We start from the raw sequence: 14210 nt of genomic DNA on the forward strand, positions 1-14210 counted from the left end.
CTTGTCAGGGAAAGGAGGCCAGAGCCCACCGGGGGTGGCATCAGACATGGAGGGGAGGTGCTGGTGAGCAAAGTGGGGAGTGGGCTTCTGGGGGCCCTGCTATGAGCCCACCCACCCCTCAGCAGGCAACCTACCCACCCTGCCCTCCAAAGGGGGCACTGTCCTGGGGCAGGGACGATGAGCAGTGCCCTCCACCCCAGGCTTGTCACCAAGCCCCGAGCCTGGTCAGCCCTCAGTCTGACCTCCCAGGACCTCCTACCAACGGGAACTCATGGGACACCCTTCCATCGGGTGGCAGCTTGGCCCCAAAGCCAAGGGCAGGGAACATCTTGTCGCTGTCGTAGTGCTGGATGATCTCCCCGACGGCAGTCAGCGCCAGCGCGTAGGCGTTCAGCTGGTAGGGGCTCATGTAGTGCAGGGACGTGGACTGTGACGGGTTCCCTGCAACACGGGACACGAGAACATTTGGTGCTCCTGACACTCCAAGCACTGTGGGCTCAGAATGCAGATGGGGGTCTCCAGGGGCACCCGTGATCTTCTTTATCCTTGACTCTTTTCTTTCTCTCTTGCCACACTTTCAATCCTTCAGTAAATCCTGGTTGCTAACCCTTCAAAATACACGTACCCGCTCCCCTGCTTCTCCTCTCCTCTGTGACAGCCCCATCCCCTTGCCTGCGGGAAGGCGGCTGCCCAGACCATCTCTCGGCTTCCGTCTTTCGCCTGGAGTCCGGCCCGAGGAAGGAGGCCATGACTCTCCTCGGCTCCGAAGGCTCCCATTTCACCCAGAACCAGACCCACAGTCCTTACGGGGGAGCCCACAGGCTCCTCAGGGTCAGACCTCCAGTGACCTCCCTCCTTGCCTCCTGCCAGCCCCTCCCCTCACTCAGGCTCAGCCCCCTGCCATCCCTACCTCAGGGCCTCCGCAGTGGCATGTCCCTCTGCCCCAGGACACTTTTCCGCATAGGTACGTGTAGCTTGCTTCATCTACTCAAGGGTCCCCTTCCCAGTGTGGTCCCCTTCCCAGTGTGCGTCCTGAAAATCACAGCCTCCCCCAATACTCCCTTATCCCTCTTGCTGGCTTACGTTGCCCCCGTAGCCCTCGTCCCCACTGAGAACAGCCCACATTTTACTTATTGATTCATCCAAGGCATTACGTCACAGACTGCCAACCAAAAGATCCTGTCTCTCCCTGTGACCAGCTGCGCACTCTTCCCGTGGGTCCTTACCTCTCAGTCTCAAGTCCTCGTGTGTGAAGCGCGGGTGACAGTCCCACCTCACGGGAGTGTTGTGAGGACAGAGCAGGTGGGATTCTTGCAATGCCCCTCCCAGCCCTGAATCCTACCACCCTAGGACTCTGGGGCCCATCCCACGAGTCCCAAACCGGGGCTGCTCTGACAGGCATGAGAGTGAGCACGGAGCACTGCCAACGGAGGTCCAGACTCCAAGGGAGGTGGTGACGTTTCCAATGGTGTGAAATTGGGCACTGGTTGCTCGTGGTGAATTGGGCAGAGCCCCACCCTGGAAAATGTCCCCGGTGGGAAGGGAGCTGGGGTGGCCCCAACAAGGCTGGGAACTGGGATTCCTGCCCTCACTGATGACCAAAGAGCTCCCCTCCAGCCTGGGGACTGGGCTGTGTGGGAGGATGTGAGATTTGATCCCATGAGGAAACATCTTTTCTCCAGCGCTCCTCATGGGCCCAGAGCCCAGATTTGTTAGTGACCACAGTCCAGGCTGGGGACACCTTCACCATCTTGGTAATCCCTTTGGCTTCCCAGCCCTAAGTACCTCCTTTTCAGTGAAGATGAGGCCAGAGAATATGGGAGAGCTGGTCCCAGCTAGGACCAACTACCACAGCTCTGAGAAGCCCTCCCCGCTCCAGCCCCCAGCCCCTCGCCAGCTCCTCTGCCCATCCCCCCACTCACCGTTGGAAGCCGTGAAGTCGATGGCCACCGTGAAGTTGATCTGGGTCCTGGAAGAGGAAGAGCAGCAGGGGAGTCACCTGGACAGGGAAAAATCCGGCCTCCACCCCAGCCCCACAGCTTGCTGGACACGCGGACTTGGTGAAGTCACTCATCTTCCAGTTCTGGAAAACGGGGATAATCATGCCAGCCACGGCCTCCCCACAAAGGACTGTTGTGAACCTAAGAGGAAGGCAGTGTCTGAAGCTCTCTGAACGGACTGTGTTCTGTGTTCTTGGCACACAGTGACAATTAATTATTTCCTCCCGAAACCCTGCCCCTGGGCCCACCTGAGTCCCGTGAAGTTCTCAGTGTGTTTCTCGCTCAAATTCAGTGTCAGATGCAGGGTTAACACTTATTTGGCAAAAAAAGAGAGCCAAAGAGATATCACGCATCTCTGAGGGAAGAACAAAATACCACTCATACTGTTGTCTTACCAAAAACTTGAACCTGAATCCAGCTGAGCTTCCAGAGCTCTCTCCCAGTTGTGTACAGGAAATACAGGGGACAGAGGAACATGTTTCATGACAGCCGGGGGAAGCAGCCAGTGAAAACCAGTCTGGGGGAGCCCCCTCCCCCCTCAGACCTTGTGAATCTGAATCCCTTGGTGGGGATCAGGACTCTGTTTTAGCAAGCCCTTGCGTGCTTAGAGGAATCAACAGATGAAAAGAGAATTAAGGGATAAATCGACCAGTCGCAATATATGGATCTTGCCCGGATTTCTGATTCAAATAAGCTAATTGAACAACTTTATAAGAAAACTGGGGAAATTGGAACACTGCCAAGATATTTGGTATTAAGGAACTATTTGATGTTTAGGTGTAGTTATAGTAATTATAGTATTGTGGTTGTATTTTACAAAGAGAACGTCCTTATATTTTAGAGCTATATCCTTAAGTATTGGGGGGATAAAATCTGATGACTGTGATTTGCTTCATTTACTTCAAAATAACTGAATGAAAGGGAGCATGCGTGGAAGGAGACTGGCCAGGAGTCGGTTAACTGTTGAACCTGGGTGAAGGGTGCCTGGGGGTTTGTTATACCTTCTCTCTACTTTTGAATGTATTTAGAAATTTTCCATAATAAAAAAGCTTGGTTTTGAGGATTCAGGTTCAGTGTCGAGGCTTTCTGAGGGTTTGCTGCTCTAGGGTCCATGCTAGATACTGACAGAACGAAGCTGACAAGACAAGAGCCCCTGGATAAAGTCTCGTCTTATGGGCCTCATTGTCCAGTGACCACAGAGCTGGTCGGTGACCAGGGAGCTGGTTTAAAAAGAAGAGTCCAGGGCCGCACTCCCAAGGATGCCAGTTCAGTCAGCCTGAGACGGGGCCCCAGAGTCTGCTTCTTCAACAGACAATCCCTGCCCTCCTCCGAGGATGGATTCTGAGGAGCGGTTCTGGGAACACAGGTGGGGACGCTCTGTTCCGGTGATTCCGAGTTGGCCCGATGTAAGATCAGCCACAGCCCTCTCTCCACCCGACTACGCATGAGCTCCTGCTCGTGGAACCATTGTCCCCCAGGAAGGGAGAAGGACATGGTGAGCAGGAGACCCAGGGCTGGGTCTGCTGGCCAGAGGGGTCTGGCCCACGCCCTCTCCCATTGTCTGCTGCCTGGGGGCAGGGTGTCCAGGGGACTCCAACCTCTGAGTGAGACGGAGAAATAAGATGGCATGAGCCTGGGTCCCTAACTGATGGTGCGGTACATCTTCCCACCCACCCCTGCCACCCCATGGATCAAAAATAAGCCTTTGTTTGTATTAAGCCTTGAGGTCACGGGATTATTTGTTATAGCTGTCGACCTGTCCTATCCATCTACTGTTCGTTGTCATCTCTCACTGGGAAGTAAAGAGATCTTGTCTTTGCTACAGGGAAAGAGCTCTGCTCCCAGGGCCGCCATCAGGAGGGCGGTTCTGGCCCATGAGACCACAACTGAGGACACCACTGGCCGGGCTCTTCCAAATCAGGGTGAAGGAAGAGATAAGTCTTACCCCTTAACTGGTCTTCCCCTGCTCTGGGTACCAAAATGACTTGGGGAAGGAAGGGACTAGAAAGCCTCCCTGCAGGCTCTCCATGCCCCCCTGCTTCAGGGCAGAGCAGGGCAGAACACAGCTGGGGCCCAGGTGGCCATTCCCATTCTCCGGGGCCAGGCGGGCAGGGGAGGGAGGCCAGGGAGAATAGGAGCCCAAGACAAATGCCTCCATCAGCCGCCTGCCTGGACACGCAGGTCGAGCGAGCTCTCACTCCCTGGAGCCCGCTCTCCGGCTCGGGTCTCTGGTGAGGACGAAGAGGTGTGAGCGAGGCCTGGGGTTGGCGCCAGCGCCGAACCTTCCCCGGACTTGCGGCGCCGGCTTCGCGGGGAAGGCCGGCCTCTGAGGGCTCCTTCTCGATGAGACATCCCAGCACCCAGCCCTTCCACCCCACTGTGCCTGCCGGCATCGAGGCCCACCTGGCTGCTGTGAGACAGGCAGGGCCAGAATGACTCACGACTGTGGAAGCAATGCCGCACGTGAGGCCAGGAGGAGGCCTGCTGCTGGCTGGGTGTGTGGCCACCAGCAAGTTATGTAAAATGGACATAATCATCCTCGCCCTGCCCACTGGGTTCTGTACATGAGGGGCGCCTTGCAAAGAAGAAGGATAAATAGGATGTGCACTGTTTGAAAATTAGCAGGTGTTCTAGAATGTAAGTGCAGGCTGCTTCATGGGCGAGGGAATGGGGCGGTTTTGATGGGGGAAGGGAGCCCAGGCAGGGTCTGGAGTGGGCTCAGAGGAAGGGCAGGTAGGGGCAGTGGGGGGCCCCCAGATGACTGTGGACAGATGTGTATTCAGCGGGTAGAAGGAGAGTTTGCAACCTGGAAACCAGTTTCGAAGCAGCAGGGTGTGGTGTCATGGGAGAGTACGTGTGGCTTCCCAGGGCCCGACTTTTCCCTCTGCCCTGGAGAAGGCGGCAGCCAAGTGCCCGCTTGGCTGGGACGAGCCTTTGGCACCTGTCCTGCCTGTCTTCTTTCCAGACAGGTGTAGTCACTCACCTGCCTGCACCTGTGGGCTCTCGGCTCCCCACACCCTGACCTGGCCCCTGTTCTGGCACAGAGCACACTAACCTCAGTTCAGAGTCAGGCTCTCTTTCCATGAGCTGTGGGCTAGAGCCTGCGGGCTCTCCTGCCTGCCTTGGCCTGGACGCCAGCCCTTCTGGTTCTTTCTGCTCCTTAATCTCATGTTTGACCACCTGTTGGCTGTGGGACCCTCTGATGGCTCATCCCCCAGCGCCTCTTGCCCCCTATAGGTCCCTGCTGCCACTGGGCAGGTTAATCAGTGCCCCCCACCCCCACCAGACCAGGCATCAGAAGCTCAGAGAAGGAACGGCCATTAGAATTCACTCCAATCTCTGCATGTATAGAGGAGGAAACTGATGCTCAGGGAAGGAAAATGACCTGCTCCAAGTAATCTAGCAAATTCATGGCTAAGAAGCGCCTAGAGCATGGGCCTCCTCATTCCTCATCCAGAGCTCTGCCTCCCTAAGCCCTTGGTTCTCTTTGTCATGGAGTCCCTACCACCTCGGGGTCCCATCCCTGCAAGGGGACAGATGGGACCCAGGCTGGCCTCCGTGGCTCAGGAGCACCCTCTGTAACCACTCAGGATCCAGAAGCATCCAGGGCTCTGGGCAAGTTGTCCCAGGCCAGATACTAGAGTTGGCTCAGGGCTCACAGGCTACGTCCAGGGCCTCAAAGAGGCCAGAGCTGCTCATGCTTATATGTGAGGTCCCCTTCCCTCTCCCTGAAGCCAAAGAAACCAGGCTGGATCTCTTCTCACCCTCCTTTGATGTAGTCAAGAAATGTGCACTCAGACTCCACAGCGAAGGAAAGCAGCGTGACCTTGAAAAGAAGAGGAAGCTCGGTCAGTGGGGAGCTCAGAGCTGCAGGGAGATGGTTTGTTGCAAGTGAGGGAGCACGCAGCACTGCCAGCTTTGCACACTCCACTGCATACAGTACCCACAACAACCCTGTGAAGCACAACGGTTATCCCATTTTCTAGCCAAAGAAACTGAGGTTCAAAGAGGGAGGCAGTGTGCCCAAGGACACTGCCAGGACCTGGCTGAGTGAGATGCAAACTCAGATCTGACTCCAGAGCCTGACTTCTTGACCTTGATCCCCACCTGCACCCCCACGGGGCCCGCCCTCTGTCCCTGAAGCATGGAGGCTCAAGCCAAGAGCACAAGTTTCCCCCAAGTGGGTACCAGCATGGAGTGTGGAAGGCGAGAGGGTCTTCCCGACACGGCACTACCAACCTGCCAATGTTGAGGAGCAACCTGTCCCATGAACCATCCATCCGAAAAACATGCCCCTTTGGTCTGCCCTTGTATCTTCAGTCTCACTTGTCCCAACTCACCTGTTTGGTGTCTCTTGATCTCTACCTTCTCAGACCCAAGATCCTCATAAGCAGCCTTTTCTTTCCCGGGAGGTAACCGACCTGGGGCCCCCGCCCCACAGCAGATGCCTTTTCACCCCTGCCCCTTGACGGCTTTGGCATTGACTGTGCCTAGACAGGCAGCTACCTGGCGGTTCATTACAATAATGATTTAGGATCGTGGAGACAAGTAAGTGAAAGCCCGGCTGCCAAAATCAATTAAATGGGGCAAGGCGGGGGCAGGAGAACTTTACCTGTGTCGGGAGAGCTCTACCCTAGAATTTGGGGAACTCCCCACTGGTGCAGGCTCTGCTATCTTTACAAACTCTCTGGGTAGGCCAGAGAGGGCCTCTGCTTGACATCAGCCCAAATAATGGGAGGGTTTGTGGGTGCTGTGCTGGGCCCTGGAGACCCTACCTGCCGTGGTTAGGGTGTTAGGTGCCTGGATGGACAAAGCCTCTTTTCACTAGGAGGAGACTACGGCTGTGGCCTCTACCCTGACCGATGACCACCAGACTCCCTGGGGAGCTTTGAAAACCTCCTGCAGCCTGGGTAAGAAACCCAAACCAGTTACATCAGTTTTGGGGGTAGGGTTCTGGCCTTGGATCTTTTTAAGCTCCTCACATGAGTCTAACCTGCAGCTGGGGTTGAACCCCAAGGCCCTGGGATGAAGTAATTCCCTAACCTGCCAGACCATATGGATTGAGCCAGGGTCCTGCTGCTCAGAGTGTGGTCCCTGAACCCCCACCAGCAGCACCAGCACCTTGCTGCTGGTTAAAAATGTGGACACGCAGGGGCACCTGGGTGGCTCAGTCAGTTGAGTGCCTGCCTTTGGCGCAGGTCATAATCCTGGGGTCCTTCGATGGAGTCCCACATTGGGCTCCTTGCTTAGTGGGGAGTCTGCTTCCCCCTCTGCTTGTGCTCTCTCTCAAATAAATAAATAAATAAATAAATAAAATCTTTTAAAAGAAAGAAAGAAAGAAATGCAGACATGCAGATTCTTGGCATTTTAACAAGATCCCCCAGAAGATTCTGCACATAGTAAGGAAGGTATGAGAAGCACTAAACACAGCTTCCTGGGCCCCAGCCTAGGCCTCCTAAAATGGAACCCTAGGGAACTGGACTCAGCATATGCATTTTAATAAGCATCCTGGACCGGGACACCTGGGTCGCTCAGTCAGTGGAGTGTCGGACTCTTGATTTCAGCTCAGGTCATGATCTCAGGTCATGTGCTCAGCAGGGAGTCTGCTTGAGTTTCTCTCTCCTGCCCCTCCCACTCAAGTGAGCTCTCTCTCTCTCTCTCAAATAAATAAATCTTAAAAAAAAAAAAAATCCGGGACCCTGACTGACTTTTTATGTTGAAGACTGGCCTGAAACAAATCGTGTTCCCTCTCTGGGCCTCAGTTACCTTATCTTCAAGAAGACTGAAGAAGATCAGTGGTTTTCAAGCTTTTTTTCTTTTCTTTTCTTTTTTTTTTTTTTTTTTTGAGCTGTACATCCAGGATTTCTCAGCTGGGGAAAGTGCTGCCTCCCCTAGGGGCACGGGAGTATGTGGGAAAGTTCCGGGGGTCTGCCAGCCATTACAATTCATCTCCTTGGAGTGAGCAGAGAACTTCCGGCCCTCTGTCATAGCCAGCCAGTGCAGTAAGCAGGGTAGGGATGATTTATGAACCCATTTTACAGATGGAGACAATAAGGTACCTCAGAGGAAGCCGCAGAGCTCCCTGACTAGGATCTCATCCAGGTCTGGAGTTGCAGTTTGCTTAAATCCAATGACTAACTGTGGTCGCATTAGCTGCTGGGGCTTTGGACCGCTACAGTAGGGAGGGACAGGAGGGGTACAGCTCTGAATATAGTTGCAGGGGAAAGACGCTGGCTTGTCTGAGACAGACACCATGGCCTCCACCTCAGGGCCTTTGCAGCACGTGCTGATCCCCACAGCTAGAATTCTCTTTCCCCAGTAGCCCCAATACTTGCTCCTTCACCTTCGAATCTCTGCTCAAATGTCACCTTCTCAGAGAAAAGCTTTTCCTTGACTACTTAATATAACATAGTTTCGTCTCTGGCATTCCCTAACCCTTTACCTTTTTTTTTTTTTTAATTTTATTTCTTTATTTGACAGAAAGAGAGAGAGAGACAGTGAGAGAGGGAACACAAGCAGGGAGAGTGGGAGAGGGAGAAGCAGGTCTCCCGCTGAGCAGGGAGCCCGATGCAGGGCTTGATCCCAGAACTCTGGGATTATGATCTGAGCCGAAGACATACATTTAATTGACTGAGCCACCCAGGCACCCCAACCCTTTACCTTCTTATACTTTCTTCCACAGCACTTGTAACCACCTGAAAAATACAGGTATATGTATGCATATGTATTTGTTTTCTGTCTCCCCCACTAAAATGTAAGTACCAGGAAGGCAAAGATGTGAGTCTGTCTTGTTCCCAGCTATATCCCTCATGCTTAGAACATGGCAGCGCTCAAGAAATGTTTGTTGGATAAATGCACGGATGTCCTGAAGAGCAGCCTCCCAGATGCCACGTGGCTCATGTAATCCTAGGATCGTCATGGCAAATGGGCACTGACTGCCGTCTCCAGCTCTAGGACCTTGGTTGTGCCTCTCTGGCTCTGTGACCTTGGCTGAGTCACTTCCCTGCTGGCAGCCTTGGTTTCCTCTTTTATGACAAGGGGATGATAATGTCTGCCTCTCAAGGAAACAACCTGTGAAAAGCACCTCGGTGGGGAATTTCCCAGAGTAAGGGCCCAATGCATACGACTCCTTTTCCTCTCCCTTTCTGCAGGAAGTCCCCATGGGAGTTCCTCTCTGGGATTTCTCATTCTGTATCACAGCGCCTGTACCGTCTACACTGGCTACCCACCCCCACCCCGGGGCTGTGGCTCCATCTGCCCCACCTTCCCACCCTCAACTCTCCAGGTCTGGCTTCCACACCCCACATGAGCCCACACAGACACGCACAACTCCTGACAGGGCAGACCTAGCTCCGGACTCAGGATGTCCACACCCGGCTACAGAGAGGGGCGTGGCTACTCACCGTGCCAGAATTCACGTATTTCTTCTTCTTCATTTTCTTTTTCGGGTTTACCACCTGCAGGAGAAAACAGGTGCTAGGTCAGGAGCGTTTCCAAGCAGTCAGGGTGGGCTCCCAGAGCTTCTAATGACCCCTGGGTATGGCTCCAGCCCTAGTAAGCAGAATGGGGGTGTAAGACTGGGGGGTCTGGGGGAGGAAGCTCTGGGGAGGTTTTGTGAGAGAACCGGCATTTAGATTTATGCATTCCTGATTAGATCCAGTGTTCCACAACCAAACACACCAGGAATAATATTTATTTAACCTTTCTCCCCACTGCTCCCCCAACACGCCCTCCACCCAATGCTGCCAAAGGAGGCTCGATGTCGCAAAGGGGCCCTGTCTGTGCCTGCCCTTGTGTGTTGGCTCAGGCAGCTCCCCTCACCCCAAATGCCTCCCCCCTCCACCAGTTCCCATCCTCCCTGCTCCTCCTTGGAGATCCAGCCCTAGGGCTGCCCTCGGGCCTTGGGGGCTCCCCTCTCCACTCCCCACCCCGACCCAACATACAGTTAGAATTTCCTTAACTTTTCCTCATGTGAAACCTTTCATTCCAAACCAGACCCAAGCACTTATTTAGTAGATGCTAAAAAATCGCTTGTGGGTATGCCTAACTCAGGGGTCTCAACTGCCCCCCCCCACTCCCACATATTTGGCCACGTTTGGAGACACTTTGGTTGTCACAACTCGGGGCGAAGACAGAGGCCAGGGACACTGCTGAACACCATGCCATGCTCTGGGCAGCAACTCCCCACCCAAAGAATCTTCGAGTCAAGATGTGGGTAGTGCGGAGGCTGAGAAGTGAGCCCTCTTCCCCGTGAGCCTTCCAGGGCCTTTCACATGGGCCAGAAGCCTCACCGGGTCTTTTGTTTCCACAGGGGACATTCAGGCCCAACCTTGCCCTCATCTCCCATCAAAGGAAGCAAGTCAGGTTGATTTTCACACCCTCTCTGTCCTCTCTAGGCTTCTGGTGAACTCATGGCCCCTGCCCCCCATCCCCTGTTCTTCTGCAGGGGGGTGGCCAGCTTTGTCATCAGCAGAGGCCTCTTCTTCTGAATGAGTGTTAATATCCATTCCTGGAGATTAGAAAACCAAGGCCCAGAGACAGAAGCCTTTTCCCCAAGGTTACACAGGGCTCTGCGTACTGACAAAATTAGAAACCAGGTTCCTGCCCTAAGGTCAGTGCTGCCTACCTGGGTGCCACCTTGACAACAAATACACACACATTCCTTGACAAATACTTATGGGTGGGAGTGGGGGACACCAATTCCTCTCTTCTAGAATCTTCACTCCACCTGGAAAAAGATATGTCCTCAGGAGACAGAGGACAAGGGGCACCAAAAACAGGGAGCCAGAAACGTGAAAGGAGTTGGAGGAAGGAAGGACCATTCCCGGGCGCTGAGCATCCTCGAAGGCTCCCCAGGACAGTTGGCACTGACAGCAGGTGCTGACGGCAGGAAGGGTTTGGGCGTGGGGAGCTGGAGGGAGGGCATTCCAGTCCGAGGAGATAGTTTGGAGGAGGGGAGACAGCTACAGAACAGGACAGCAGAACCACAAGGTGGAAGAGCAAACTGGGCTAGCTGGAAGAGAGCCTAGAGTGCCAAGTTAAATGTCTGAACAACACCCAGCAGCCAGCAGGGAACTCTGATGACCTCTAAGCTGGGAAGGGGCCATGATCACAGCAGGCTCTAGGATGCCAGGACCTGGTAGAGATGAGTATGAGAGGAGAAGGAGAGACATCAGGGGCATGTCTACCTGCCCGGTTCTGCCACATAATGGCTGTGTGACCCTAGGCAAGTTACCTGACCTCCCTGTGCCTCAGTTTCCTCATCTATAAAATAGGAATAGAAAGCACTTACCTTATAGAAAGGTTTGGGTATTCAATAGGTCAATACAAGTAAAGAGTTTAGGACACGGTCTGGAATGTAGTGAATACTATTTAAGTGTTAGCTGCTATTAATTTTTACTACTACCACTACTGCCGCCCCCACGAGTCCAGGTAAGAGGTAATGAGGGCCTGGGGGTTGTTGGAACAGGTACTGAGCTATGGCAAAACAGCACCGTCAAGAAGTGACCACAGACCTCGGGCCCAGGGCGTAGCTGCGGGGGCTGGAGGGAAAGGGGTCAGGGGTAACCACATAGACAGAAGGAAGAGCTGGATTTGGGGGCTCAGGTGGGAAGTTCAGGCGAGGAGAGTTGGCAAGTTCTGCAGGTGGAAATCGTGTACCCGGGGAGAGAAGCCCAGAACAATCTCAGAGCCCGCACAGGCATGAAGGCCGCCCCAATGACGTGGTGTTCACAGACAGCTTTGTGAAAAGTTCCAATGCCGCACAGTGCCTCAGTGTCCCAATCTGTCTCATGAGGATGTGGAACTTTGAGAACGGAATACATCTCAAACTCGTATTCCCAAGTAGCCCTCCCAGCTGAGGAGAATAAACATGGCCTCCTGGGGGTCTGGGTGTCGCCCAAAGACCTGGCCACAAGCACATTTCTTTGAAGTCTTCTGTGTTAACTTTAAATTAGCCTGTATTCCACATTTCCACTCTCTAATTATAACTGTTTTAATATTAAAGCCATGTTTTGTTCTCAGATCCTCATGTGAAGTGGGCACTGAAGAAACGCCCTGTTTATTCTGAGGTTTCCAGCACTCCCAGCACACATCCCCACCCCCACCAACTAGCCTCTCAGGGCCACACCCTGAAGTTCCACGTAGGGCACTGTCGCCCCCTGGGGGCCAGGCCAGGAACTTCCCTACTCCTAGGCTGGAAAGCTCAGCCTTCTCCTTTCCCTCTTCTCACACCCCCGGGGCCCTAAGGCCCCCGGGGCAGGTCTGGGGTAGGCCCTCCAGTGCAACCAAGCCACAGAGCTGCTCCCAGGGGCCAGGAGCTGTGCTGGCTTCGGGAATACAATAGCAAGTGAGACAACACCCCCCACCCTTACAGACCTCATGGTCTTTAAGGGGGTGAGAAGTAGGATAAACAGGTAATAATAGCCAGGGGGGTGGGAGAGGCATGGGACGGAGCACCAAGGAGAGGTATTTACCTCAGACTTTGCGGGTAGAGCGAGTATGCGGGCAGAGAAGGCTTCCTGGAGGAGGAATCATACCCAAAGGGAGTCCCCAAGGATCCAAAGGCCCAACCAAATGAAAAAGAGCAAAGGGAGCCCCAGGAGAGAACCATGGAGTGAAGCACAGAACTGAGCCAGCAGGGAGGTTCAGAGAGCCTCAGAGAACATAATGGGGCTACCAGTGGTGGTGAGCAGAAGGAAGGGGCCGGGGCAAGACCCCAGGGGCATGCTAGGGGTGTGAGGTGTGGGTCTGCTCATACACACCCACTGGTTGCTGCAGACTGTAGGCTGCTGGGGGTGCATGGTGCCCGTGGGGAGGAGCTCGGACTCCCCCTTGTAGGTAAAGGGCCCTGCAGGATCTCAGCTGGGGTGGGGGTGCCATTCTGAACCTCCTCCCCGCCCCTCTGTGTGAATCCCGGCCAGGCAGTGGGTGGGCTGCCCAGCCAAAGGTTAAGCAGGGAAGCCACGTGATCAGTTTACCATTTTGGAGGAGGCCTTGGAGTTCTGAGTGGAGGACGGAAGGAGGGGGGAAGGCCATTAGGGGGGCTGTTGCAAAGCCCCCTCCACCTCCATACAGGTGACATGATGGCAGTGGGGGTGGATGAGAGTGAAGGGAACAAATGTCAGAGTCCGTGGACGGTAGGAGGAGTGGGATTCAGTGGAGTTGGGGGATGGACAGGAGGTGTCAAGGATGACTCCCAGGCGCCATGACCGCCATGATGGCGGCCCAGGAGAAGGAGCCAGCTGGCCAGAGAGAGGGGATAGCTGTGGGGAGGCTTCAGCCTGTGCCTTCAGTCTGGGAAGGATGAGTCCGAGCAGTGGCTGGACATATGAGTCAGACACTCAGGGTGATGACACCAGGGCCCAAGATGAGGGTCTTTCCCGGCAGAAGCCTGCTCTCTCCTCAGGCAGTTTGGACTCTAGTGAGGCCTACCAGTGACACTACCCACAGGGCAAGGCCTGCCTCCCCTCCCGCCCCCTGGACTGCCAGAGTTTCATTCCTTTTCTACCCAATGGCGTTTTCCGATGGAGACGACCAGTCAATCCAACCTTTCCTGCTTTTAGCTTGAGAGATCACAGCCTCTTCTGAGCCTGCCAAGCACTCTTAAAAGCCAAACTCCGAGAGAGAATCCCTTCCCTTCCCTAAAAATATTCTTAAAGACAGCCAGAGAAGGCTGGAGCCTGCTTCCCCCCCACACACACTGCCTAGGTGGGGGAACGAAGACAGCCCTTCCCTTTGCTGATGCAGAAAACAAAGCAATTAACTGTGAAGATAGGAGCCCTTTCAAAGAAATGCACCCACGCTCCATCATCACAATGGCCTCCTTCAGCTGAATTCAGGACATGCTCGGACCATCAGCACCTACTGGATGCACACAGCACTGCAGAGGCCCATGTGAAGGGAGGCCCCAGGAAGGGCTGTCCCCCCAAGTCTGCCCTCAGGAAGCTCCTGTCCAGTGGAACTCGAGACCCGCCCACTCAGAACAGAGACCTGGGGTGAAGGAGGGAGAGTATGGAGTGGTTCAGACTCTGCGATGGGAGTCAAAACCAGCTCTTCAGTGTCACTAGCTGAGCGGCTGCTCCTGTGGGGAGAGAGCCCATCTCTAGGGCTGTTGTGAGATGTCACTCTCCTTGCCCTCCACAGAAGATGCTGGAAGACAGCAGTGACATCATGCTCACTAGGGGCCAGACACTGTCCTAGTGACTTCTT

The 14210-nt window shown here is 54.4% G+C and overlaps 1 protein-coding gene across 4 annotated transcripts in view; it reads right to left on the minus strand.

Annotated features, from left to right (window-relative positions):
• CPNE5 (copine 5) overlaps nt 1-14210 on the minus strand; it is a gene marked incomplete at its 5' end in the record, with an annotated part of 88244 nt that overhangs the window by 5030 nt on the left and 69004 nt on the right. For all 4 annotated transcript variants that reach the window (XM_080806522.1, XM_080806521.1, XM_080806520.1 and 1 more), the window contains 4 exons: nt 260-441; nt 1923-1969; nt 5765-5826; nt 9404-9457. In XM_080806522.1, the coding sequence (XP_080662648.1) occupies nt 260-441; nt 1923-1969; nt 5765-5826; nt 9404-9457 (345 nt within the window). The remainder of the gene's footprint in view (nt 1-259; nt 442-1922; nt 1970-5764; nt 5827-9403; nt 9458-14210) is intronic.

This window comes from Martes martes, assembly GCF_963455335.1.
Source record: "Martes martes genome assembly, chromosome: 6".
In the NCBI taxonomy this organism is placed as follows: domain Eukaryota; kingdom Metazoa; phylum Chordata; class Mammalia; order Carnivora; family Mustelidae; genus Martes; species Martes martes.